The sequence below is a fragment of the Schistosoma mansoni genome, chromosome 3 (genome assembly GCF_000237925.1).
Source record: "Schistosoma mansoni strain Puerto Rico chromosome 3, complete genome".
NCBI classification, from domain to species: Eukaryota; Metazoa; Platyhelminthes; class Trematoda; order Strigeidida; family Schistosomatidae; genus Schistosoma; species Schistosoma mansoni.
Window position 1 is genome coordinate 11,563,973 of NC_031497.1, and position 27,066 is coordinate 11,591,038.

At 34.7% G+C, this 27,066-nt stretch overlaps 3 protein-coding genes and 1 non-coding gene across 4 annotated transcripts in view; 3 read left to right on the plus strand and 1 right to left on the minus strand.

The window, feature by feature from the left end:
* The window catches only part of Smp_181350 (huntingtin interacting protein-related), a gene marked incomplete at its 5' end in the record, with an annotated part of 49,150 nt that extends 47,405 nt beyond the window's left edge, over positions 1–1,745 (plus strand). The window contains one exon of the mRNA XM_018799216.1: positions 1,036–1,745. Within this exon, the coding sequence (XP_018651027.1) occupies positions 1,036–1,053 (18 nt within the window). The 3' untranslated portion in view covers positions 1,054–1,745. The remainder of the gene's footprint in view (positions 1–1,035) is intronic.
* Positions 1,746–5,259: 3,514 nt separating this feature from the next.
* Smp_105860 (putative nuclear protein SkiP) lies at positions 5,260–7,315 on the minus strand (the record flags this gene model as incomplete). The annotated part of the gene is made up of 5 exons (XM_018799217.1): positions 5,260–5,820; positions 5,856–6,508; positions 6,544–6,755; positions 6,787–7,183; positions 7,302–7,315. The coding sequence occupies 5 exons, from the start codon at positions 7,313–7,315 to the stop codon at positions 5,474–5,476; spliced, it is 1,623 nt and encodes a 540-aa protein (XP_018651028.1). The 3' UTR covers positions 5,260–5,473.
* Positions 7,316–15,980: 8,665 nt separating this feature from the next.
* The window catches only part of Smp_181340 (family M14 non-peptidase homologue (M14 family)), a gene marked incomplete at both ends in the record, with an annotated part of 37,069 nt that continues 25,983 nt past the window's right edge, over positions 15,981–27,066 (plus strand). Inside the window, 6 exons of the mRNA XM_018799218.1 lie at positions 15,981–16,059; positions 16,150–16,408; positions 19,479–19,690; positions 19,925–20,112; positions 21,070–21,523; positions 26,667–26,881. Coding sequence (XP_018651029.1) covers positions 15,981–16,059; positions 16,150–16,408; positions 19,479–19,690; positions 19,925–20,112; positions 21,070–21,523; positions 26,667–26,881 — 1,407 coding nt within the window. The remainder of the gene's footprint in view (positions 16,060–16,149; positions 16,409–19,478; positions 19,691–19,924; positions 20,113–21,069; positions 21,524–26,666; positions 26,882–27,066) is intronic.
* Positions 26,082–26,152, plus strand: Smp_tRNA_02089_Pseudo_TTG.1.1. Its single transcript has one exon. It is a non-coding gene (tRNA).

Here is a 27,066-nt window from a genome sequence, read left to right on the forward strand (position 1 = left end):
CCCAACTATATATATATATATATATATATATATATATATATATATACACATATTCATTCAAGATGGTTATCCTATTAACATAAAAATGCTTAGCTAGTATTGTTATTCCCTGACATAGGAGGGATTCGCATCATCATCATCAACCCAGCCGGAGTATTATTAATTTATATAAATTTCTCACTTCCTTTCTGTTTTGTAAATTTACTTCACTGCATCTCCATTCTTTTAATTATCTTCATATTTTCTGTAATTATTTTATTTCTCAATCCATCAATCTACTTACGTGGTAGGATTTCTCGTTTGAAGAAACTACATCCATGAATGTGAATGACTAACTTATTTTTCTGAAGATTTAACTGTTATTACGTACGAATGGGGGTAAATAAAAGCTTTTATTTAATGATACCAAGTGAATTACATAGACTGGTAAATTGTTTTTAGTGTGTTCACCTTGGTTATCACTTTTTTGAAAAGAGATCCATTAATTTTCTTGCCAGAAAGTATGGGCATTGTTTTCATCACCATCACTCGTGATAATGTGCTTATTTGATGTTTGTTGAAAGCATGATTTATTTGTTAGTTCACTTTGGACATTACAGTAATGCATGCCTTATATCGGCTCTCTGTTAGTATAATTAGTTGATGGACGATTTTTGTAGCCTAAAGATTACCCTAAATATATTTTTACACCTGGAAACCGATACGTCATTTGTAAAGCAACTTGAGACAAGCATGATGTAATCCACTTCTCAAAATCTCTGTTGACGTATATTCCTAATCCTATCTGAGATTAAAACCAGAATCCCTCAGAATTTTCAGAAAACACATTAGTTTTAACTATCTTCTTACAGAAATGTTGTCGCAAAGTAATTTGTTTATGCAAACGTCTTATCAATATATGTGTATGCACTAACCCATTTGTAAATAATTAACAAATCCAGTTATAGAATATATAAAATTCTTAATCATGTTTTTATTTTCATTTTATTCTGTCCAAATAAATTCTTTACATGGATACGTGTCTGCCATTATCAGTTGATCAACGAGAGATAATGAGAAACTCCCAATGAACGTTTAACAAATAAAGCAGTCTACAAATCTCAAATCTACCTTCCAAATTAAATGTAAATAGATTTATTTCAACAGCTTATCTACCTACGTTATTCTCACCAAAATTTGTTATCTTGCTACTATTACCACAATCGTTACTACCACTCCAGTAATCAGTTAGTATGCATACCTAAGTCTTTCATTATTCAAAATAACTCTCCCTATTATTGTGTGCATCAGCGGCACAAGGAAGAGTGACACAAAATCATATATTCAACTTTATACTTGATTTTCATCATTTTGTTCTTGCATGATCTCATATTGATTATTTAGTGATATGACGTTTGTTTTCTTTCTACCTAGAGAATGGAACATTGCTTTTTATTTCGACTTCGTTCCGTTATTCTCTCTTCCTTTCCTCTAGAAAAATAAAATAAAGAAATAACTCCCTCTACCTTCTTACTTGTCTGTTCATATTTGTTGTGCCCTTAATCCCCAAGCTTATTTGACAATATTGATTTTTCACCCGTTATAACACGTCTTGCGGGACTGCTGAACTTTCCCGGTTATTTTACAGCATGAGTTTCATCTCTTTAGCAATTCATAATTATTTGGATCGACAATATAGTATTGTGTGATTTCTTTCTGAATGAATACTTATTATTAATATGTTAAACAATAATATAATTGCACTGACTAAATTGTTTTAACAGCGCACCTTGTCTATACCTTCACTCATAGATATGGATAATTCAAAGATTAGGATTAGCAATTAAAGAACATATTCCCTGGAATGTTTTGGATACTAATCTCTCTAGTTATATTTGGATATTGGTTTTGAAACAAAGATGGATCTGGTTATATATTTTATAGCGCATCGGTAAATGATGTTAAGACTGATACAATAGAAACAGAATGAATTTAAATGGGTTTTGTTTGTACCGCTTGCTCTATAACCTACATGTTTCTAATATTAACTGTATATTCCCCAATGGCTTTTTACAAGTGTAATCATCAACCATATCAAACAATTTGACACAGTGCTAGTCCTTTTTTAACAAATAGTACGAATTTTTCCTGACATCACTCTTCGCTTTTTCTCCCCCTTGGAAAATGGCTTTTTATTTTGCCAGATAAAAAAGCACGCCTTGCTGACATGAAATGAGGCTGGGTTCTGCTAAACAAGAACTAAAGCTATTAAATTTGAACGTCGTCTAAACATCAATTAATTAATGGAGTCTCGACCCCCTTATTTATTGAAAGCGATGACAAACTGGTGGAGGGTTTGACTATATTTCCTTGAAAAAGCTTGGACCAGATTGCCAGGCGAAACGTTGGATTTACTTCAAATCCATTCGCTAAGATTTTACAAATATATTATTCCTATTTAATATCTTACATCAACTCAGTGTTCAAATACTGTGAAACTATTCGCTCTAACTTATACGAAAGTTCTTATATGGTGGAGGGTTCTTTCGATGCAGTTTTATTCTACTAACTAGCGACCTATCACCGTATGAAACTTAAAATTGTTCAAACTATCATCAATCAGTAACTTAAAACTGTTCAATTTCGACAAAACTAATTATAACGATCTATCGTAGGAAATGAATCTCTTGTGTAGGGGAATATGGACGTCTGGAACAATGACCCACCAAAATGTTGGTCTATAAAGAATAGTGTAAGCATGTCATCACAACTTAAGTTTATCATTTAAGTAAAAAGTACTTGTCTGACCAAGTCATTAGGAAATAGGTGTGGATAAACCAGTATTGAAGGTTGTACATCTTCGGTATTTTTTTCAATGCAACAAATATGAATGGTTCTAAAAACATCGTTCTTCACTGTCAAAGGTGAATACTACATTTTTACTACTTTCAATTCAACAAAATTTAACTATCGATGAGTATCGCATTGTTCGGAAACCAAACTTAATCGTTTTCAGTAACAAGTACTGTACAAAATACCAAATATATAGGAGACAGCATCAACTTAAGTACACTCTCAGTGAACAACAGTTACGTATTATTATTACAAGGTATTTTAAGGACTCAGTGAGCGATCTGTCAAACAAAAAGACCGATTCAATGAGTCGTAGCATCAGTCGTTAAAGCTAGATAGGGTAGGTAAACAGGTACGCTCGCAGGATACAGTAAGTATCACAGAAGTATTTTAACAACGTACGACAGTATTATAGAACATGATATGAGACAACAGTAAACAGTAGAAAGTATGTGCTTTACGTGCATTTATCGGTGGCCAAAATAGACTTAGTTGGTTGGAGATTAAACGAAAAGGTCCATTTTTTGTAAATTCACACATATCTAGTCTCAGACAGTAAGGCCACCATATTGATGTTTTTCTCCTGTGACTGTTTTCAGTCTAACAAACAATCAAAATCAGCAGCAATAAGATGAATACACGCATGATTACCATGTATCCCAGAATATTAGTTTTTTATGTGCCTCATCTTGCACTTTGGACATAACAGTGGTCGTTCAAAATATGTTGATTTGAGTCGGCTGAGTACTACACTAATCTAATATTGATACAATCTAATTTAAGGAATCTGTAATAACTTGAAGAAATGGTGATATGATTATTTGTTGACTGAAGAAACAACTGCTTTTACTTGCCCTGTATAACTTTAACATGGGCTGATACTGTTTGATATATGGCACGGCTGTAAACAAGTTTATGTACCGACCGTAAATCCAACACTGATCTAGAAACTACGTCAAAATGTACCGAATTAAATGAGATTTGTATATTTTGACAATAAGCGCATTTGACAAAATTGGACTAGACAGTAGTTGTTATAAACTATTCAACTAAATGCATGCGTACAGTTTGTAGTGTTAATAGATTTAACTGCATTAACCAATATAATAAATCGCTGAGTTATATATTTTTCCCGACACACACGGCTATTTGCAACTGTAATCGGCATCAAACAAAAAACTGGGTTACTATGGATTTCGTTTAACTTCACAATACTTTTCGGTTTATCCCAGTGTAAAACGAGGAAAATACCCATCATAAACGATTCCACAAAGCTTATAGACAAAATTTACATCTGCAATTTATCAAGCCTAAAGCTCCTTTGATTCTGATGTGTGGGCGAGAATGACAATGATTGGTTGTCTTGATGAGTCAGACATTAGATAGGATGACAGGTGTTATATGTGTTATATATATTCCCCTATCCTTATTACGTATTGACTGTTCCTTGTTGATGGACACTTATTGATTGACTGTTCTTTGTGTCGGATTTTGGTGTGGAAATATATTGACGTTATAGTCAGGCTAATCTCGTGTTCTTGATCTGAGTTGTGTTGAAGTCCTGTAGAATAGACACTGGGTGGGGATCTAGTGTAGATATTCATCTAAGGTAAATTAACGTCCCACATACGTGTAAAAAGTGAAAGGACTGTTATAACCAGAAACCGCCAGCGTTATAACAAGCATCCTCTTCTACGTTTATAACATATTCAAACTATGTAAAAAGCATAGTATCACTAAGACAGTGTGTACCGATCAATCGTCAGAAGCAAAAATCCTAAAGGAAGCTCAACTGACCAACAGCAACGAAAAATCTGATAACTTTCCCCACTGTTCGGTCTGTTAATACCTTAGTTTATTTTTATCATAATCCGCAGTTTACATTTTATTCGGGATCAGAATATATGGCAATATTTCTGTACTTCACCTGAGTATCTAGAGGAAACAGTGAAAGACCCTCAAGTGCATCATACGCAATTCTAATTATCTTTCCATCATTTGTACATCTCTTTAGTTATTTTAATACCGTTTGTATGGTGCATCCACTGATGCCCATGCTGTGTCAAGCTAATATTTTAATAAGCTGTTGATACAAATCATTTTAATGAAATCGAACAACAAGCATCACATTCGATATAACAAGTGGATTGGCGTAACAAATAATCTCAAAAACCAAGCAAAATAATAAATACCAACTTAAAAAGTTGGAGAGAGCGAGGGGGAATCCACTGAGGAACACGTTTTTTGCAAATAAGTTTCAACGGTCCAAACAGTATTCACGTTCTCTTAAGTGGACATAGTTTGAGGGAATAACACCCGGCACCCAAAATCTGACCATTAAAACAACTATGAAACATTGTTGCAAACGACGGTCGTAATAAAAAGTTAGTCGATAAACACTTTTCCATGATGACAGAGTACGACACACATTTAACAATTATATATTCACTAGTAATAGGTACTGTAACAAATCCAATTTAATTTAATTTGGCTTTACATACACAGAGAGGTATATTAACCTCAGTGAAAGCGTAACAAATTCACATAATTTGCAGCTGAAGTTCATCAATAAAGTCAAAAAAATACTTTGAGTATTTTTTCACCATAAATAATATATACAAAGTATAAAAGTTAGAGCGGTTTAATCCTTTCGATCTCTTTTACGATGAGTAGTGTCACGATTACTGATGTCTGTTCCCGAGGTACCTTCACCTGGGCGTTTTTCGGCCTTCTTGACTTTGGATAAGAATTTACTAAGATTAAAGGGATCTTCTTCGTCTCTTTCAAATTGAACTGGACCATCCAAACGACGAGAATGATCAGTTCCAGAAAATTCACGGTCAGGAACAAAGCGTTTAGTCTTCTTAAGTGCATCAAGGTCTGTCCCATATGCATCAGTATCTTTTTGGCGTGGGCGGTATATATGATTTACCAATTCAGAATCACCTCTCCATGGCTTATCATAAATGTTATATAAATCATCCGCACCTAAAAAAAACCAGATAGTTAAAATGATTACTTACCTCCCTCAAAACCTGAGTCTAGACCCTTAGATTGATTGAAAAGTCTTTGATCGAATAGGCTTTCGTTTGTTGAGTTAAACCGTGGATTCGGAAGTCCAAGTGCGATTTGTTCGCTGATGTCTCGCTCTTTGTCTTTTTCAATCTTAGCCTTGGCTTCATTATTAGAACGAGCAAGATTTCTTTCTCTAGCACGGTCTCGTGCACGATCACGTCTTAATTCTTCTCGGTCCATTAGTTCCGGATCATTGTCTCCGCCTTCAGTTGCGCCAGGACGACGAAGACCTGCTCGAGATTCGCGAGCCTGCTGAGCGATCCTCTGGAGTTGCTCCTCCTTTCGTTCCTTTTCTTTCTGAGCAACTTTTCTTTCGATTTGTGCTCTCATTTCTACGGCCTCACGAGCCTTTCTGTCAGCCGTATAAAGTGCTTCTGCTAGTTTCGCAAAGTTCTCATTAATATGAACTGTTTGGAGACCACGACCATCTGCAGCAACTCGTTTGTCTAACGGTATAGTATATCCCCTGGGGTTCTTCCAGTTTGAAATACATGGGGGGATTTTCCAGTCTTGTTGTTCTTTAACTGTAACTTTCCGTGCCGGAGAATGCATCAGAGGTGGTGGGGGAGAAGGGGGCCCGCGAGGGATCTTCTGGTTAATTCTGAAAGAATAAAAATTTAGATCAGTGAAACTTACTTGAACTTAGGGGGTTCCATGGGATCTTTCTGCATTTCCACCATTCTGACGAGGCGTTGTTTAGCTCCACTATTAAAAGCAGCACCTTGTTGTGATGGTGTATAACGGATATATTCAGCAGGATTTGTTTTCTCAGCTCGGCGTACAGGTGCAGCAGCAGCAACTTTCATTTCGACCAGTGATTCTAGAGCTTTACGTGTTTTTTCTGTTGTCTAGCAAAATCAACAAAAATAGAACATCTACCTCTTCGATAGTTTCTTGACTTGGTTTGTTGAATTCTGGATCGTCATCATCAATCGGTTTAGGTAGTAAGTCTGAAAACTTTGAATAGATGATCCTGTCTTTGCTGTGCCCTTGACGAACAAGTTCATCATATCTGATTCTCCCATCTTTATCAGTCTTTATAACCAAAGCATTCGAAATATTTTTCTCCTGCCCCATCCCGAGAGGATATTGGGGAACATGTATTTCTGGGAATGCTCCTCCATCTAAAAAATCCTCCTGATTGCGTGGTACCCAGTTTTTCCGGTGTCCGTACGGTGGGATGGTTGATTTTGCAACGAGGACTCTCGAACCCACATTCAAGTTTAAAGCAGTTCCATAATCATCTGAACCCTTTTGAATTGGAGCTGGGAGTTGTCTAAAAACACATCGAATGGAGTTCCAAAAACATGATTATCCTACGGTTAAGCTTTTCCAACTCCTTAGCAAACAGATCAGTTTACGCGAGCATTTCTTGGAAGTATTTATGTACTTACAAACTACCTGGCATTGATGACTGAATCCGTAAGATTTATAAGCAAAGCTTTTAAACATAACGGACACAATATGATTGTAATGCAAGCACCATTGGGTAGTTATTTGCTTGTTGAGGAGTGTAAAAGCACTGTGCAACTATTAATATCAAGCATTTCATACTTACACATATAAAACTTCACTGCATATACTGAAATTACACAAAATTTCCGTTCTAGATGGTAAGGGATATTCTTTGAAGAAACACTAGGTTTAACCCTGCAGGCTTAGCAATCGAATAGCACATTCGTGATATTTAAACTGGAACAAGATAACAATCCACAAAAATACATTTTATTGATGGTAACGCTCACAGGTACTTGCTTTGTTTAAGTCGATTTTCGAACTGTCCGAAGAGATATTTCTGCAGCTGAATTGGTTCAGCAATTGCTATTTATAAGGATCTTGACATACTAGACATCTGACATATTACGCCAGTATAGCCCCAGTGACTGGAACGCCAATAACGTCGATATTTTGAGAGGTGAAACAACTGACCAATAGTTATCAACGCTGACTCTAAAGTCTGCTTAGTAATTTATGATGTAAATCACTAAATTTTAAGCCAGCATGACTAGGATTTGAACGAAACAAAGATACTACTACCACAAGCATAATATATTAGCGTTGCCTTACTTTCAGGACTACAAAGATCTCGGTCTCTCACAAGCTTCTGATTTAATAATTGTATAACACTTTGTGCATGCTTTTTTAGTTGGAGAGTTAGACCAAAACCCCGACTTAATCCAAACCCTCGATACGACGAAGCTAGGTGGCACCTGAGCAAAATCAGTATATTAATTCAGGACGAAATAATCGTGACTAAAGAAATTCAGAACGACTAAAATGTTATAGTATTAAGCAAGTACATATTTGCATGATGTGAACTGCTTCTTGTAAATAAAATGAGAGAATGCTAGGCACTACAAAAAACTACAGCTCTGAATATCTTATGAGGTGAAGCATATTTGCGAAATCTGGCAAGCAAACTTCTGGGATATTACTTATGTTGTCGGACGTCGTAATAACCCCTCGTGGAATAAACTCTTTATGAGGCTGTATGGAGTAATATTTAGGCAATTATACCTCCTAAAGGGGATTTTAGTTATGTGGAGAGGTAAGAATTTATCGAAAACAGGGCATACCCAAGCAACGACATTATAATCAAACAGGGCGGTCACTAATTGCCAACGAGACTTAACAAGAGTTTTGTCATCCAATTTTCATAAGCAAGATAGTGGATAACTCGGTTTATTTTCGTTCTTTTAGTTGACAGTAACGGATGATATAACATTGTTTCAGGACTATAGGTTTCTTGATCTCACCAGTGTATTTTTTTAATGTTCTCAAATTATTCTGGATGGAATAGAAGCTTTCACTTAACAGGCTTCCGTATCTAGTAACGATGGAACACTGATACCTTCAGGCAAGAACCTAGGTATATTAACAATGAAACAGAAAAAAGAAAAATAGTTGGCAAAACATGGTAGGATACTGGCCTTAGTACTTAAGAATATATCAAGTTTTCTCTTAAAGAACTACTGAAAAGTCGCTTGAACTATCTCATTCTGGGGCGACTTTCAGCATTTGGCTACTCCTAAGGAATAGGTGTGTCTACAGTCCTTTCTGTTGTGTTGTGTCTACAGTTTTTGGATGTTATCTCTAAGGTTCGTGTTGAGATTAAGCATAAGTACGTGTTTAAGAGGATTCCCTGAAATGTTAAGGATACTGTATGTCATTAGGTCACCTCTAAGATGTCTATACTCTAATTTGTTAAGATCCAATGGTTAAAGTCACCCTTCATAAGAGTCCCTGGACTGATTTCGTGGCTCACCGTTAAATATATTGCAGAGTGCCTTTATCATTTTGGAGTGAATATCACGTTTCCGTGCTCTAAATGAGGACGAATAAAACTGTTGTAGACTATGTGGAAAATTCTTACGTTAAACTGGCCAAAAATGCGCTTCGACGTTACCAGTACAAGGTTTGCTCGAAAGTCTTTTTTTGTCGCAATTAGTGTGAAACATCAGACAACAGTTCCAACACTCCTAAATCGTTTTCAACTTGGGATACCTCTAGAGGGGAGTTACCCAAGTTGTAGCCGTAGTCTGTAACATGTCTCAGGTGGACTACTTTACACTTTGAAGTGTTAAAGATAAGCCTGTTGTCATCCGTCCAAAATTGAAGTTAATTCAGATCATGCTGAAGTGACAGCTTATTATCTTGGTTGTGAACTTCTCTTCAGGGTTTCACATCAGAGTAAAGTGATAAATCTGACGATACTTACTGTGGAAGATCGTTTATATAAATCAAGAAAAGAAGAGGTCCTAGTACCGGCCCCCAGCAGACCCCACTAGGACATATCATAGCCTGAAAAAAGTGAAGTTAACCTTAACCTTAAAATGTCGATTTTTTTAAGATATGAAGTTAGCCCATTAATTAAGGGTGATTTGGTGCTTCATCATTTGGGCTTGTTGGTAAGACATATATGGTTGACCCCATCAAAGCATTTGAGTAGTCAAGGTTTATGATATCAACCATCCCTTTGAGATCAAGAGTGTTTGTCTATCTGTCCACCGCAGTCAGCAGGTTGATATGCCTGAACTAAACAAACTGAAGGACTCGGTGTGGATTTTTTAAAGCCATCAAATTCCATTATCTTACTGTTCGGCTGTGTCTACCGTCAACCTAATGCGTCAACAGGTGAAATAGCAGTATTATCAGAGGTATTCACACTAGCATCATCCCTCTCATTCACAGGCAAGCTCATTTGTGGTGACTTCAACACGCCTGAAATTTCTTGGTTTCCAGTCAAGGCTCCGAAACGTTACGAATCATTTATTGAATGTCCAGAACTAGGAAAGTGGACTCAATATGTTAGTAGCCCTACCAGACATCAAAATATCTTGGACTTAGTCTTTACCAGTGGCCTGACCCCCGATACTGTGTATGTTGGAAAAAAGTTTCCAGGTAGTGATCATAATATTGTCGTATATAGCCTTAATATAAAAAACACAACCGGTAGACTTAAAAATGTAATCCTTCGTAGAAACTATCGCAAGGTAGATTGGATTAATTTTCACCATTACCTAAGAAGCACTGACTGGGGAACATTCTTTACTGCAAACAATACCGACACACTAACCAATATATTTTATCACAACATCGAAAGTATCATCAACAAAATCGCACCTTCAGAGTACTGGAGACCTAAGTTTTCTGAAGACCTGTATATACCGGTCGGTACACGAAGACGTCTGCAAAGACATTCTACTTACTTCCACAACTTTAATGATTTTTCGTCTTTAGTTACGATGATAGAAATACTTGCCCGGATAGACGCAATAAGTACACAAAAAGCAGTCGAACAGGAAAAACATGCTGTCGAACTTAACAATAACTCCTCTGCACCCACCGTACTCTTTCAAAATAAACTTAAACGTTCTAAGTCGAGAGGAAACATATTTATTCAAGACAAGTATACGAAGATCCTAAACTTGTTACGGAACTATTTAATGAACACTTTTGTTCCTCATTAACTGATGAAAAACCACTAAATGATTCAGAATCTGTCACAGCATCTGCATGTGAGATTACTAACGTAGACTTTGATGTACAGAATATCTCTAAGGCAATTAGTACATTGAAACACTCCTACACTGATGGACCAGATGGTATTCCAACTAGCAAGCTAAGAATTGGAGGCGATGATATGTATGTTTCATTACTCAAACTATTTGCGGTATCACTCTCTACGGCACGTTACCCTACTGCCTGGAAAACTACACGCATCATTCGCAAAATTGAAACAGGACCTGAAGCAAATGTTGAAAATTACCGACTCATAAACATAACTTCAGTGGTGTCCAGAGTGATGGGAAAAGTATTTAAGGCGGCGTTAGTCCAATATCTAGTTACTAATAATCTCATCTCGGTCTCCCAGCATGGATTTCTTAGGTCCAGATCATGTGATACATGCCTAGTGGACTACATGAATGATATAACTCTGAAACGAGACAATGAACTCCTAGTATCAGTCATATTTTTAGACTTTAGGAAAGCTTTTGATAAGGTTCCACACAAAAGTAATCAACAACCCACTCTATTCATGGTTTTTTTCATTCTTAAAGGGACGTAAACAAATGATAAAGTACAACGACTATCTCTCATTACCTAGAACAATGACTAGTGGCGTCATCCAGGGAAGTGTATTAGGCCCGATTTTGTTTCTCATGTATATAAACGATATATGTAGCATCATAAAATCTGGAAAACCATACTTATATACTGAGGATCTCAAAATAGTATACAGCTATAACCCCGAGGCTCTAAGTGAAAGTGTACACCTGATTCAAGATGATCTCAATAACTTAACTATCTAAGGCGAAAGTGACTTTACAAAAGTGACCTTTCTTGAAACCATGTAGTTGGTGTTGAAAGTTTGTGAATAGTAGGTAGTTGTGTATGCGGCCGCACATCAGGGACTCAGAATTTTCAAGGGTATAGAGAGAAGTGTTATCTGTCGGTAGCTTGAAGGTTGGCTGTATCGACCTCCTTTAAAAATTGGTGTGATATGGGCCAGCTTCCAATTTTCTGGTGATGTGCCTCGGCTTAGCGAATGTGATAACATCATGCTAAGTGGTGTTGCCAATATTAAAGCTACTTCCCTCAGTAAGTAGAATGGACCATATATAGGTCAGGAGAAATGTCTTTTTTGGGTGCTGCATTTCCCGTTACACCAAGTCAGAGCTCAGGTTTACTTCCGAAAGTCCTGTGGAGGTTCAGGTGAAGCTTTCATAATATTAGTATGGGTCGGTGTAAGTACTTGATAGTACTGTTCTGCCAGAAAGTCAGTGGCGTTACCGTCGTTGTTGGTTTGGCCATTAGAACCTAGCCGTTGGGAAACTCCTGTCTTAGCATGTTGAAGGGAGACTGCATAACGGAATAAGCTTTTCGGGTTGTAGATAAATTTGTCGATAAGCTTTGCCTGATACTGAAACCTGTCTTCTCCTATTGCCTTTATGCGTATGTTCCTTATTAGTTTGAACTGCATAGATGCGCTGTTTTTACCAGTTCGTAGGTATTCCACCTGGAAGTTCCTTTTGGGGATTAACAAACAAAGAGTACGATTGTCGATGATCGTAGGTTGTTTGTAGATTTCGGGGACCGTTTTTGGAACAGAATGCTTTGTAGCACATAAGATCGTGTGCTGTAAGAGATTCTCATGAGTATCCACATCAAGTTGAAGGTGAACTTCTCAGCCCACCTGCTGTAGATTGTCCTATAAGGCTGACACGTCCAACCATTTGAAATTTGAGCGCCTGTTGTCGGTATGATGTCTTGGTTCAGTTATGCTGATGAGACTGAATTTAAATCAATCTGCCATTCTGAACCAAATTTGGCTCAAATGGACTTACAAACACTGGACCCGGAATTCCAGTACAAGCAGATGAAAATAATGGTCTCAGTTATGCACTTGCGTCAACAGGTATGTGATTTTGTTTCCTGTCTCATCACTTGTATTTTCTAAGGATATATCATATGTTAGTTTAACAGTTCTATATAATATGACAGTAAATACTACTTAATCAATCCTAATAAAAACCCTTGTCTCAACGTCACGGATCTCAACTTGACTTATGTCTGCTTTTCTGTGGCACACTTCTGGTAGGGCATAATGACAGGCTCATCCGCCCTGTATCGAGCTACCGACAGGCTATCACAGCATGTTCTAAGCAGCTGCTCTATACTAATTTCATCCTCGAATCGTATGAACCTTTTAACCTACCAAGGATGTTCTCTGGATCACCTTTATACATATCCTACGTTCACCAAATGATTGAAGGCTGTCTGAAACTCTGTGGGAGATTAGGAACTAATTATTGGCATAAATTCCATCGTCATGTTAAATTTGCCGAACAAAAAACCTTACCACTGAATGTTTCTAATACTTGTTGGTCACTCACCAGTATTCGTATAAATTTTGCACAAAATTATTTTGAGGCATAAAATTTGCATCTAGGAGGTTGCTTTGGGAAAATGCCCTTGGTTGCTCCAGAGACGACATTTTGTCATGGCCTAGATGTTCTCCTACTTGAATTAATCCGTCCTTATTCGTTGGACTTTAGTCTTCGTATTCGTTCTAAGATTTTCAAGCAGTCCTGATTGCCGACTGAGTTCAGTTTTCCCTGGGGTCCACAACGTGACAAAGAGTTGGCAGAAAGATGTCTTTGTATTACCGGCCCCAAATCCAACCTACCGTTATATTTGCACCCATTTTCCGTGAATAGTTGACACGCACCATAGTCTCAAGCTATTTCTGAGTAAAGGTTTATGTAAAGGAAGTCGATGTAGAGACGTTATAAGTAGTAGTTCTTATCACTATTGTTGTAGTCTTATTATAAATAGTTAGATGTTTCCGTGGACCTAACACCACGTCTTCTTTTTGTTCATGTTCGCTGATGCCATGTACCTTGACTTAAATACGGAGCTTTATCTCACTGATTACGGGGAATCACTTCTGCATTAGTTGTGAACCTAACCCACAATAAATAAATCATACATCAAAGCAAACATTTCCACGGTTCTTAAAGGTGTAGAGATCCATCGCATAACAATAACCTAGTTATATGAGTCAAAAGCCTTGTGTTCCTCGAAAGTAAGCTGCATAACCAACGATACTCTCCATTCCTTCCTGAAACAACTAAGCATGCTGGTTTCTCAACCCCTTTCTAAACCCACCCACCTCGTTTTTCAAGCCATGCCAGTTTATACTACACTATTGTAGACAAGTGTAGTTCTTTTAAAGAAGACTAAAGGATGTGAGACGAAAATTGGTCTTGAACTCGAAGAACAAGCTATGAAATGACAAGACTTCATAAACCAGATTTTCGTTGTATAACTGTCAACAAAAAATTGGCAAAGCCTTGGCTGTTTTCAAAGTAATGGTAGTACAGGTCACTGTACGGTGTTTTGTGAGTAATAGGTCGAGGGTTCACACTAGTGCGGGACAATAATGTATTCATTTGGATTTTGTCCCAACTTTTTGCAGTATTGCCTGTGTTCTCCATAGCAACCCGTCGACTAGGATAGCTGGCCAATTTGGTAGACAGACTTGTTGACAGGCTTGGAAGTTACACATGAACATATTCACTATCGACCGCCAGCTTGACCGCTAAGTGAATTAGCAAAAAAAGGTGCCATGACACCCATTGGTTTCCTTTTTTACCTTTTTTCTACATTTTTTTGGGTTCTAAATTTTTGTATTTTATTCTATAATTTCATTACGCTTAATTTGCCTTCTTTTAGAAAATGAATATAGCCAATAAAGTGACTTCGATAACATAAAGACATCCAGTTCCATCACTCCCATTACTTTAGGGTATTCTAGCATGACGTCAAAGTATATTGACATCAGCTCTGGTGAAGCGACTCAAAAACTGCATAATATGTTGTCCACAGAAGCAAGAATACATCCCAAATGCTTGTCATGGAGACCAGCTCTCAATGTTGTACCACATTGCTACGTTTCAAGCTATTTACGTCTTATACTTGAAGAGAATGAACTTTTACGTACTGTTAAGTCTCCAGTACTTCTTACGCTGACAACGTTAAAATTAAAGAAAAGTGCCTGTACAAGTCCACTCCAGATTAACCGGAACCTTCTTCCAAATCGGTCTTCATCATGATTAGTGATTAACAAAGTGGACAGGCATGCATATATCCACACTGAATACACAAATCTCAATATTCACAACAACAGTGAAGCATCGATGCCTTTGTTCTTGTCCAAAATGATCTATGGATGACGGCTATTCATGCAACATAAATGTAGGCTGACTTCCATCAGTTTGTAGTCACACCGACCTTAGAACTGCACAGGCTTTAAGGTATTTGTTTGCGCAATGAGGCATGAAGATGATCACAATCTACAACACTAGTGTGGTTTAACTAGAACTTTGCAAAGGCCACAAGAGGCCTCCCAGAAAATGAACGGCATCTCCTGCTTTCACTATTCCAGAGCTATGTAACAACCATACGCATCAAGGCTTGAAAAGCTAGACCATTTTACTTTCTCCTGCTGAAAATGATGTGTTTCGATTTCGATGTGTAGGATACTAGGAAGTGACGGCGGACCTAATATACCTCTTTACTTTAAAATAGGTCATGAAAACATAAAGGATACATAAGTGAGTTCAAAAACCACGAACGAGCAAAATCCTTTGGGGAGACAGGTTTTCTAACCAAGTAACTAACTCATGGAACATACTATTAACTTTAGTGTTACTTTATTAAACCAACCCATACTAAAAAAGACTAAGTAAGCGTATGAGGTTGCTAGAAAAGGACTAACACAGACTTTGAACCAGTCAACCTCAATGAAATTTTGTAAAATCTAAAATAATTCTTAAGGTATCCAGAACAATAGTGAAAGGTTGGAAAGACCAATAGTATCGACCTTTATCAAGGTATAAAGCCTTTCTGTAACATCCAGATATAGATTTAAATCAGTGAGTCGATATGTAACAGAAATATTAAAAGAAGCCTACTGTATATATATTGAAAATTTAAGGTAGCGGTTTCCATAGCTTTCAGCAACGAGTGCATTTCTTGATTGATGTGAATGTTCCCCTTTACGAATTATGGACTGTCGCATAGGCAGCATTCTTTTTTCATCAAATTTCGACTCGGGGAATCTAGCTCGTGTCGAGAAAGTTTTGCGTGACCCAGATGAACCGCCATCATTATCACTTCAATCGAACTCAAAACAACAACAGCAGCAACAGCCAGTACAAAAAGCCACTAATAAAGTTAACAATACTATTTTTGGAAATTTAGCAATAGCGGAAGTTCGAGCTGATTACGAGTTCAGGATGTGGATTAGACCAGACTGCGCTGGCACTGCATATGCGAACGGGAATCGGACATGGTTTTATTTTTCTATGCGTGGATATAGTCCTGGAAAGATTATGCGGGCTACTATAATGAACATGAATAAACAATCTAAAATTTACAGTCAGGGATTTTCCCCTATTTATCGCGTCTGTGGTCCAACAGTAGCTCAGCCTAGGTATGCATTTTGACCGAAGTATTTACCAATTATTTATATATTAGTATTTATGCATAATTAGGTATCTCATCAAGCTCTTGACATTTTGGTTGTTTGCTACTGCGCGTTTCGCGCATCAGTCTTTGTGCAGTCACAAATTAGGCAATTGTTTTCCTCATACCGAAAAACTGGTGGTGATCGAATAGTCACTCTGTTCAGTTATGCAGTTAATTTGCAAACAGAGATGCTAGTCACATAGTTTGCCAACGAAGGTTCCTTGGACTCATTATACTCCACCACAATGAGTAAGCTTTTCCAGTTGGTGTTTCCACATAGCATGTCTAGGGCAAAAGAGGCTTCATAGACCAAAAACGATAGTTTATGCGTACTGTGTTTTCAAAATAAAGACAGATTCATGTTGGTTTACTGCTTAAAATTTTATTTAACTCCGTTTTTGAACGAATTGCAACCTTTTTCAAGTGAAAGTGATAAACTCTATCTTCAACTACCTATTATTTTAAAATACTCAAGAAGTTTACAGTACATTACAAAATACAGCTAAAGATATCATATTATTTGTTATCAAATAAAATGCTTCCTTTATCAGCCGAATACTTTTGGGAGTATAAGCACTCAATATCGCGACATTTTGATAACAGTTCAGAAGGATGCTTGGGTTATTTATTGGTCCAAATATATACAGGTTTAAACTTCCGTGATATATGCACCATGCTTTACAAATAACTCATTTTCCCTCATATTTTTTATGAATTTCGAATCTTTTTAAAACTCTTCTTACCATGAAGCTCTCAGTCCATCGTTGCTTTCAATTAACTGCGAGATGCAAAGTGAAGTAATACTTTGGGTTCTGATATAAATTCAAGTGAATAATCTAATTATCTAAGGGTTTTAGCACAAATGCTTAAAAACCTTTCCATGCGGATTTTTTACGTATGGTTTCATTTTTTTTTAACTTGTTAGCACTTTTAAATTATAAAAAGTGGTCTGCTTTTGTCTGTTGCGTGGTGGTCATTGTTTTTAGAACACTCGAAATAAGCGGTACAGTTTATATGGAACTTGAGGGGCTATTGTTGGCAGAAAAGGTCCTAATTCGGTATAAATAAGGTTGAGAAGAAATCATGAAAAGTAAATGGAATGTAATCTTAAGCATTACTGTGAATTAATAGGTAGATGAAGTAAAAGATAATTTGCTTGGGATTAAATCAGAAATTCCCAGAAAAACAGTTAACAATTAAATGAGACACGACCTTTGAAAGTAAAAATTCGGGAACTCAAAAACAGGAAAACCTTAAGTAACATCGATGCCACATGAATAGAAGGGTAACTGTAATATTTGAACCAAATAGTCATGGTAGAAGTACAAACTTCTATTCAAATCAGGTAAGTCAGTCAAAATGTACCTATTTAGTCCCCAGTTAAACAGTTAAATTGAATGACGGCATCGTTAAAGCTTCACTGGTATCTTGTTATTTCATGTTCTTTTAAGGGTTTAGTCATTTTTGTTATTGCTTATAAGTTAGATTAACTTTGTTAATCCCCATCTTCACATTTTTGGTACAGTTAAACAAACAAGTACAGTAAAACAATCACTGGTACAATTGGTTATAATAATAATTGTTTCCATTATACCAACCTTGTTCTCGTCACAAAAGTAGGTCACTACAGTTTCAAGCAGTAAGATGATTGAGAACTGAATAATCACCACCAGTAAAAAATTTTAGGGTCAATATTTTAAAAATAAATATGACATCACATCGGATCCGTTTAGATTTAAAGCTATAAGGCAAAAGCATCAAAATAGTCAAACCAAGGTACATCGTGAAACTTCGGATTGGTAGACTGACGCTTCAAGTTGTATGAAAAGCTGTAGGCACTGCATTCAGTGATGAATTAAATCCATAAGTTGAGTTCTGAGTTAGTTTATTCAAAAGGAAGTTTTTATTTAATGTATTAAGCTTTCGCTCAATAGACATGTGAATATTTCTGGAGTATTATTAACCTTGATAACCCGGAATGAAAGGATTTTCTTTTCAAAAATATGAATTGTTTTGTGTTTCCACTTCTAACTTCAAATGGTCACAAACTATAACTGTTATCACTTCTGAGTGTCAAAAGTCAACTGAAGAATGGATTATTCTAATTGAACTAGACATGAATTATCAGACTCAGAAGGTTTATTACAATAAAATAAATAACAACAGATGCATCCATTGCTTACCTGATACAATTAGTAATTATGATTAGTTATTAAAGAAAATTTCTAGTTCAATGTTTTTAAGGAGAGATAACTTAAGTGTTTGTCGCACAAGCTTATTCTTCGCTCTTTTCAAAAGCTGTTATTCAGATTAGAAGGGGTTTAAACAAGTTTTATAATGGTGAGAACAAAGTAAGACAAGAAATAATAGTTTATAGTAAAGAAAGAAGTGCAAGCCACATTCTACGAGATGAGTGGTGTGAAGTAAATTAGTGATTTAAGGAACGTATCAAGAGAACATAACGAAAGACTCATTTCATTTTCTTTCGATAGCAGTTAGCATTAATTTCATTATTCAATACCTTTTGATTGCAGTTCATGCATTAAGCTCATCACTGTCTCTTAGTTGGTTTGCTTTCATGATGTCAATAGTTAGTGCGTTGGGATGAATTGAATAATGACTAAACATAGTTTCAGATTGTACTAGTAAATGTGTTCATGTGAGGTTAACAAACCATTTGGGCCACTGACTAAACCAATAAACTGGTTTTATTATTTAGACAATATAAAGATGTAGTTATTATTATTTTAGGTGGATTCGTGGAAAGCTTCATCGACTGGAGGATCAATAGGAATACAGGAGTGGTGGAGAGCCGTTTCATCGTTTGTTGAAGCCCCTTAGAAGTGGGTAATAATGATCACATGTGGATTATAATCCGGAACCTTTACTGGACCAAAATAATATCGGTTACTGCTCAGCAATTAACCAATGTAGACCATAAAAAGCTGTATTTCAAATAAGTGCATTTTACTATCACAAATAAGTTTTTCTGTTCATTAATAATCATATGTGTATTTTTTTCATGAATTATTTAGGTGGCAACGTATACGTGATAAGCCTATTTGGGAACTAGTTAATGGACAATTTCTTTTAACATTTATACATCGATTCCAGGATCCACGTGGAAGTATTACGTATTTTGCATTTTGTTATCCATGGACATATAATGAAATGCAAACACAATTAAATAAATTAGATAGCATATTTCATTACAATAAAAATAAAAACATCAATGTAAATAATGAAAGTTTATGCAATAAATATAATACGATGAAGTTGAATCCAATAAACAATGATGATAAATTTGAAGATCCTTTCATAAATTCATCAGATTTATTGACATCGTTTAATATGAATAAAACAAAAATGATCAATGGTACCGTTAACACTATTCCAACTTCATCTGCTCTATCTTCCTCCCTTTCCTGCTCCTCCTCATCATCACTTTCTTCCTCATCATGTGATCCGGAATGTTTCCCAGAAAATGATTTATTTGATAAGATTTATTTCCACAGAGAATTACTTTGTTATAGTTTAGAAGGAAGAAGAATTGAATTACTGACAATCACTGATTGGTCTGGATGTACTTTTGTTGAAGAAGATCGCTTTGATCCATTACTATTTCCTGATTTAGACAAATCGAGACCATGGAAATTTACAAATAAAAAGGTTAGTTGATAAATGCTATCAGACAATAAAATAAATATCAAAATGTGAAATAGTTGTAGCAGATGAACGCGTTTTTGATACCGCATCAATGTAAACATAGTTCATGATTGATATTGAAGGAAAATGTAACTGAGAAGTATATCGCCATTTAAAGCCTGTTACAAAACGCTATGTTCAGAATGAGAGTACGTAACCACTTCTCTACATTGTTACTTTGTACAAGGAGACTAGGCAGGGTTTTATAATCACACCATTCATTTTAAATATTTTAGAAACAGCTCTGAACGGATTAGTATGCTTTAGTGATGGTAATTTATTCTTTGAGAAAATTATCGACACAGAGTATGGAGATGTTGTTTTTCTGTGTAGTGATAATCTTGCTGATAGAATCCTACTGAACCGGATTTCTGTCTGTAAGTACCTTGCACTTACCTATCAGACCAATGAGTTAACATTCAGTGGTCAAGCACCGGTTGAGAACCTAAAGCTTCTGGGTTAGGTTCCCAGTGAGGTCGTGAGTATTCAGTGACTAAAAGTCCTATACTGAGGCAAAGCAGTTGTCCAGTGATCCTACTATGTAGGTTGATCCATGAAAAATACCTCCTGAGAATAAAATACTGATCATTGAAAAGTTACTTAATACCAACGGGGGAGATACCTGAATAAAAAAGGACATGTTCTGACTCTGAGTTTTAGAGATTCAATAAACCTTCATTTGTAGCAGATTTTACGTTCTCACTCCTCATCGTAGGAACTACAGTGGGTTCCATTTCCAATTATAAGCAGAAGGGCTTTGGATACTACACTGTATGTACAAATGAACTTCTAATCGATTGTCTTACCTCAGTACTTTATAAAAAAATGCGTAAAGCACTTTATTATTTAACAAGTGATTTGATTTTCCTAGTCTTATTTATGATTTATAGTCATTTACATATTGTTTATCTCTTATTTTAGGTTGTTTTAGTTAGTGCTCGTGTGCATCCCGGTGAAACACCATCAAGTCATGTATTTAATGGATTATTAGAATTTTTACTACGTATAAATGATCATCGTGCATGTGAATTACGCAAACATTATGTATTCAAATTAATACCAATGTTAAATCCAGATGGTGTATTTCATGGTCACTATAGAACAGATACTCGTGGTGTCAATTTAAATCGTGTATATTTAAAACCTGATTATTTATACTATCCATCAATTTATGCAACTAAAGCTTTGATTACTTATTATCATACAAACTATGGAACATTAAAATCATATGCATCATTTTTAGATGATATTTTTAAACAAAAATTATTTACTATTACCAACTATTTTGAAACAAACGGTGAAAATATTACTATTGAATATACAAATAATGAACCTCGTAAATTATCACCAAACCAAACGATTTGTTTATGCGAAGGTACAAAGGAGACAAAAGAAAAAGTATTATCTGATTGTGAAACACAAGAAGTAAAACCAATTATATTTATGTATATATATTATCGTAAATTTATTGTTCATCAACTAAGTGTTTGTAGTTATTTCTTTGGGGTTACATTATACATTGTCTAGATAATGTGCTAAGATTGAAGGTAGTGGTTACTAGATAGGAGTTTCAGACTAAACTTCAACAATGGAATTCAAGTACATCCAGTTTACGAGTTTTATATGGAACGAAGATCACGTGCTATGTTTCAGTATTAGCCACTTTTCAAAATATAAATAATGGTAGTTCTACCAAAGTAACATTATAAGCATATATTTTGTTTCAAACACATTACAAGACATTCGTAATAAAGTAAGATAAATTCTGGAAATATTGCTAAATGACGATGAAAATGGAGTTATGTTCTTAGTTATCTTACTTCTTAATTCTTCCTAACAGTTCTAACGTTTCTTCATATAACTCAAAGTCATACCATCACATCGAATATATTTTGTAATCAGATGATTATTATTGTTTCATAGCTAGGTCAAGGAACAGAGACACGAACAACAAATAACTAGTTTTGGTTGTGAGGTTTTTCTTATGAACACAAATTTGGGGTGTTTAAAGTGTGTTTGTTAATCTTTTGGGAAACTATAACTCTTATAACAGAAGTTATGAAGAAATATTTCCTGATACGTACCAACTTTAATATCGCTAACAATAACAAAAGAAATGAACATGATCCTATTCTATTAGTATGTATTTGTATCTACTCCTTGTCGATGTTCAGGACGAATTCAGTTGATGAGTTTCGGAATGAAACTAGCGTTGTATATTCTGCCTCTAGGCATGGTTTAAATTTAATAATGTTGATATTCTATAGTTGCTTCAACATTTTTTTATTGTATATAGTCATTGAAATACATTTTAGAATAATAATGTTCTTTGTATATATTTTATTTTTTCCCACGAAGCAATTAACTTCAGAAAATTATTCTATAAAAGAACATTATACAAATATTAAACAAGATGAAGAAAAAGAAGAATCACATTTTAACTCTACAAATGATCAACTGTCGACTACGTATGAACAACAAATGGACAACCAAAATATCTTCTTGACAAAATCATTTGATACTGGATTATCATCATCAACAACATCAAACTCGCTTTCGAAAACAAATAGCCTTGCAGAGGAACATCTATCTTCTAAGCATTTATCACCTATTGAACATATGTTTAATAGTTCCGGTTCGACAAAAAATGATGAAGATACATCGATAGTTCATAGGATCAACTTTCCTATTGCTGACACTGATAAGAATTCAGTCACTAATGAATGTGATACAGAGTTAAGAAGTACTTCAAATTATTTTCATGCTATCACTGAAACGAACAATTTACCACTGAAAACTTTATCACGATTAAACGATTTAACGTCAATTTCAACACCATTTCACAAAACTGAATTAAATAAAAAAGTTTATAAAAATGTAAGGCATTTAAAACCAACCAGATTTCCAATAACATGTAATACAGAGCTTGGTTCTCAAAAGCCTCTTGAAGATTGTCATGCGGCATCCAGAACACAAACTGCAATATCAACAACAAGTAATTTATTACCATTAGTAACAAAACTTACTACATCAACACTCAATCCCAATGTTGCCAAACCTTCGAGCTTAGATGATGGAATATCTAAGAAATTTAGTAACCAACATAGATATAGAACAGTTGAACAAAAAACACCAAGTCAACCAAGTTACATTTCATATTTTGATAAAAATAAACGCCGTTCAACGTTAAAAGTTGATTGTCTTCCTTATTTTTTAATGTGAGTTGACTTGTGTAGTTTTAGGAGCAAATGCTTCTTGCATCTTTTTCGTAAGTGTTATAAGACAGTCATATATTTCTTCAGATAAATGGGCTCTTCGCATAAATCTTACGATAATGTCGTCGACTTTCTAAATGATTTATTCCTGTAAACATAGGGTAAATAAGTTTATGTTTTTCAGTATGGGGATTCGTGGAGATTGTAGTATTTTCAGTTGAATTCATAAGTAAATCTAAGCTAGACCATCATTGAAAACCTGGAATCACTGGACAGCCGTTTCATCCTAGTATAAGACTTCTCAGCAGTATTCACCTACTATCAAGCACGCGGGACCGAATATCCTGGGCTCGAGTCCCGCGTACCGGATCGTGGGTGAATACTGCTGAGAAGTCCTATACTAGGATGAAACGGCCGTCCAGTGATTCCAGGTTTTCAATGATGGTCTAGATTAGATTGACTCATGAATTCAACTGAAAAGTTAATGTTTATTTCAGACTGCATACAAATTAGAAATTTATCTCAAATATTATATTCTACATTTGTAATATTTGAGATGTTTTAGCTTCTAGCTTTAAGATAGGTCAGTTTAACATTACATCTTGGTTTTTAGTTCGTCTTCACAAATATTATCAGTTTTTACTAGGTATATTTTTGTGCGTTAGAATAATGAAAACCAATGGCAAATAACAGTAAAACTCATAAACTTTATTATATTGTGTTCTTCACTCAGCTTCAATAAAACAAATACATTATTTTGTATTGAATGTGAAAGTGAGAAAAATTTACAATGCATTTAATTTTTCAGTTCCGTTAGTTAAACTGAACAGTTTGTATGATGGATTACAATAAATGATAATTATACACTTTATCTGGTGATAGATTTTATATGCTTTGCTAACTCAAAATTTCACAAAGATATCTGACATGAAAAAAGGAAGTATATTCCCAACAAGACATTAAGTAGATAAAACTCAAACAACAATCTACAATTGTATCTTGTTATAAGGTAAGCGTTTAATCCACTATACTGTTATAGATGGAAATAAAAGTGATTATAATCAGAAGGGGTTTTGTGGAGATTTCAGTATTTTCATAGTTGAAAGCATGAGTCAATTGAAGGTAGACCACCAAGGAAAACCTGGAAGCACTGTATGGTTTTTTTCATCCTATTGTGGGACTCCTCAACAGTGCGCATCCACGACCTCACCTCGCGAGATTTGAACCCAGGACCTACTAGTCTCGCACCAGAGCACTAAACCGATAGACCACAGAGTCCAGTGCTTCCAGGTTTTCCTTGGTGGTCTAGCTTCAATTGACTCATGCTTTCAACTATGAAGATAAAACTGATTGTTCATATTACCAAAACCTGTAGGTTCGTATAGAAGTCACTTACTATTTTTCTTCAAGTCTAGACATACGTAGGAAATACTTAATAATAATGTTTTCTGTAAAACTTTATGTTACTAAAATTATATCAATACATTAATAGTACAGTAGTATACTGAATGTGTTAATGATATATTATTAAATATTCATCAAATCGTCCTTCGCTTTCAATCATTATGTTACGTTGTTACACGGTGATTTAAATAATCGTATTATTTGGTGGCAAAAAAAACACGTTTATTTTCTGAAATAATGTTGTATAAATCAATCTAATGTGATTTCCAAACATAAATGTTATTTTCATCAATCGTAATAACAACTAATCTTCTTGTCCAATTGTAAAGTATTCCAATGACTTCAACTAACTCACGCTTTAAACTATGAAAACAAGAATAATTTGAAATTAAGGAACTGTCATGAATAATTCTGCTCTTCTATTCTAGATTTAATAAGATAAGATATGTAATGGATGTCCGTTGAGTAATCTATTTCATTTTGACTAAAAAAATTCTAATTTTTTAAAACTTGTATATGAAACCTTATTAATTTTAGGGTTCTTTTTGGACTTCTATGTTTAAATAAATTATTATACTCATATTTCTGTAGGAAATGGAATGTCCCATATCAAAAAGCTATAACAACTAAACATTCTCCAAAATTAACTTCTGAAAATTTAAAAATTGTCAATACAAAAATTAATTTGAATAATGAAGAAGCAATCTATTTTAATGATGAAAGAAATGCTAAACAAAAAGGTTTTAAATCAATTGACAACATGTATTCATCTAAAAAATTCAAATCTTATTTAAAATATGAAAAAGTTAAAAAGCGAAAAATAAATTTCTCCAATGAAAAATTTTCAATATTGAATACAACACAGATTCCTTACAATGATGATACAATGACTACACTTATCCAATTACAAAATACTACAGAACATGATTACAGTTGTAGTAGTATTAACCTAAGTACAGTGATTGAAAAAGACAATATAATAATGAAGTCGACAAATCATATAGTAAATAATAATAGCCATACTATGGAGGATATTTCCAATGAAGAAGTTAACCAAATAATGAATGAAGAATTTTACAGTTTCGATACATCTCATTCTGTTGTAGGCAATGAAGGATCAGATTTAGATGCAGATCATTACAGTAAATGAAAAACAAGATTCTATTTATTTATTTTCATTATATATTTTAAAGTGTGTTGTTATATTTTGTTATCTTGATATAACCAGTGTAAATTTCAATATATTAGCATTGGAATATAACAAGCAATTTTGTTTTTAATATAATACCACTTTAGGATTTAATAAACATATATATATATATAGCTGAGTGGATAAGACGATGGCGTTTGAAGCGAGGGTACTGGGTTCGAGTCCCAGAGTGAACATCAACTCTGAGATGCAGGCACATCCATCTGACGAGTCCCAAATCGGACGAAATGCGCGTCTTGGATTCCACTGCCAGCCACTATCCATCTTTGATTACAATGCTTGTAAATTGAGGCTATATCGAGGCAATACGCACAATATGCACATATGCCAATTAGAAACTGACCAGTTGCAGTCCTAAATATCAATTGGAAGATTTAAACAAACAATAATTGAATTTAAGTAATCTAAAGTTTTTCATCCATGAATTCTGTTAGTATTTTGTGTTTCTAATATTTTTATCAAGAGAAAAATTGTTGCATATTACACATTATTGATTATTATTACCAATAATATTGTTTTCCAATTAAAACTTTACTTCATAGATGATTTAGAAAGAAACTTTATTGACGAAGATTTATCTATCAATCCATATTATGTACATATCTTAGAATCTCTTGGAACACTAGTTAGACAAGAAAAGAATAAAACAAACCATTCAAATGAAGCTGTCAGCTCAGTTAATACAACAGATGATAATTTCAATATGAATGAATTAAATAGAATTCAATTATTAAAAGAACAATTACAACAACTTAGAAAAGCTGATCATTTATCTGATGTTGATTATTTACGTTTTGATAAAAATGAAGATAGTAATGTTGCATTTTATTTTGATTTACATGGACATTGTTCAAAACGTGGTTGTTTTCTTTATGGAAATTGGTTAGAAGAAGAAAATAAAATGGTAATGATAAATAGTTTTATACATTTAAAATCTTTCAGTTTCGTTTGAAAATTACCTTTCTTAATATTGAACTGATTGATTTTATTTAGCTTAGCTTGAAACAACATGGAAATATCTGACGGTTTCAAAATTCAAGTATTCTATGATCGCATATACAATGATATCAGGAAAATAATTTTGAAATT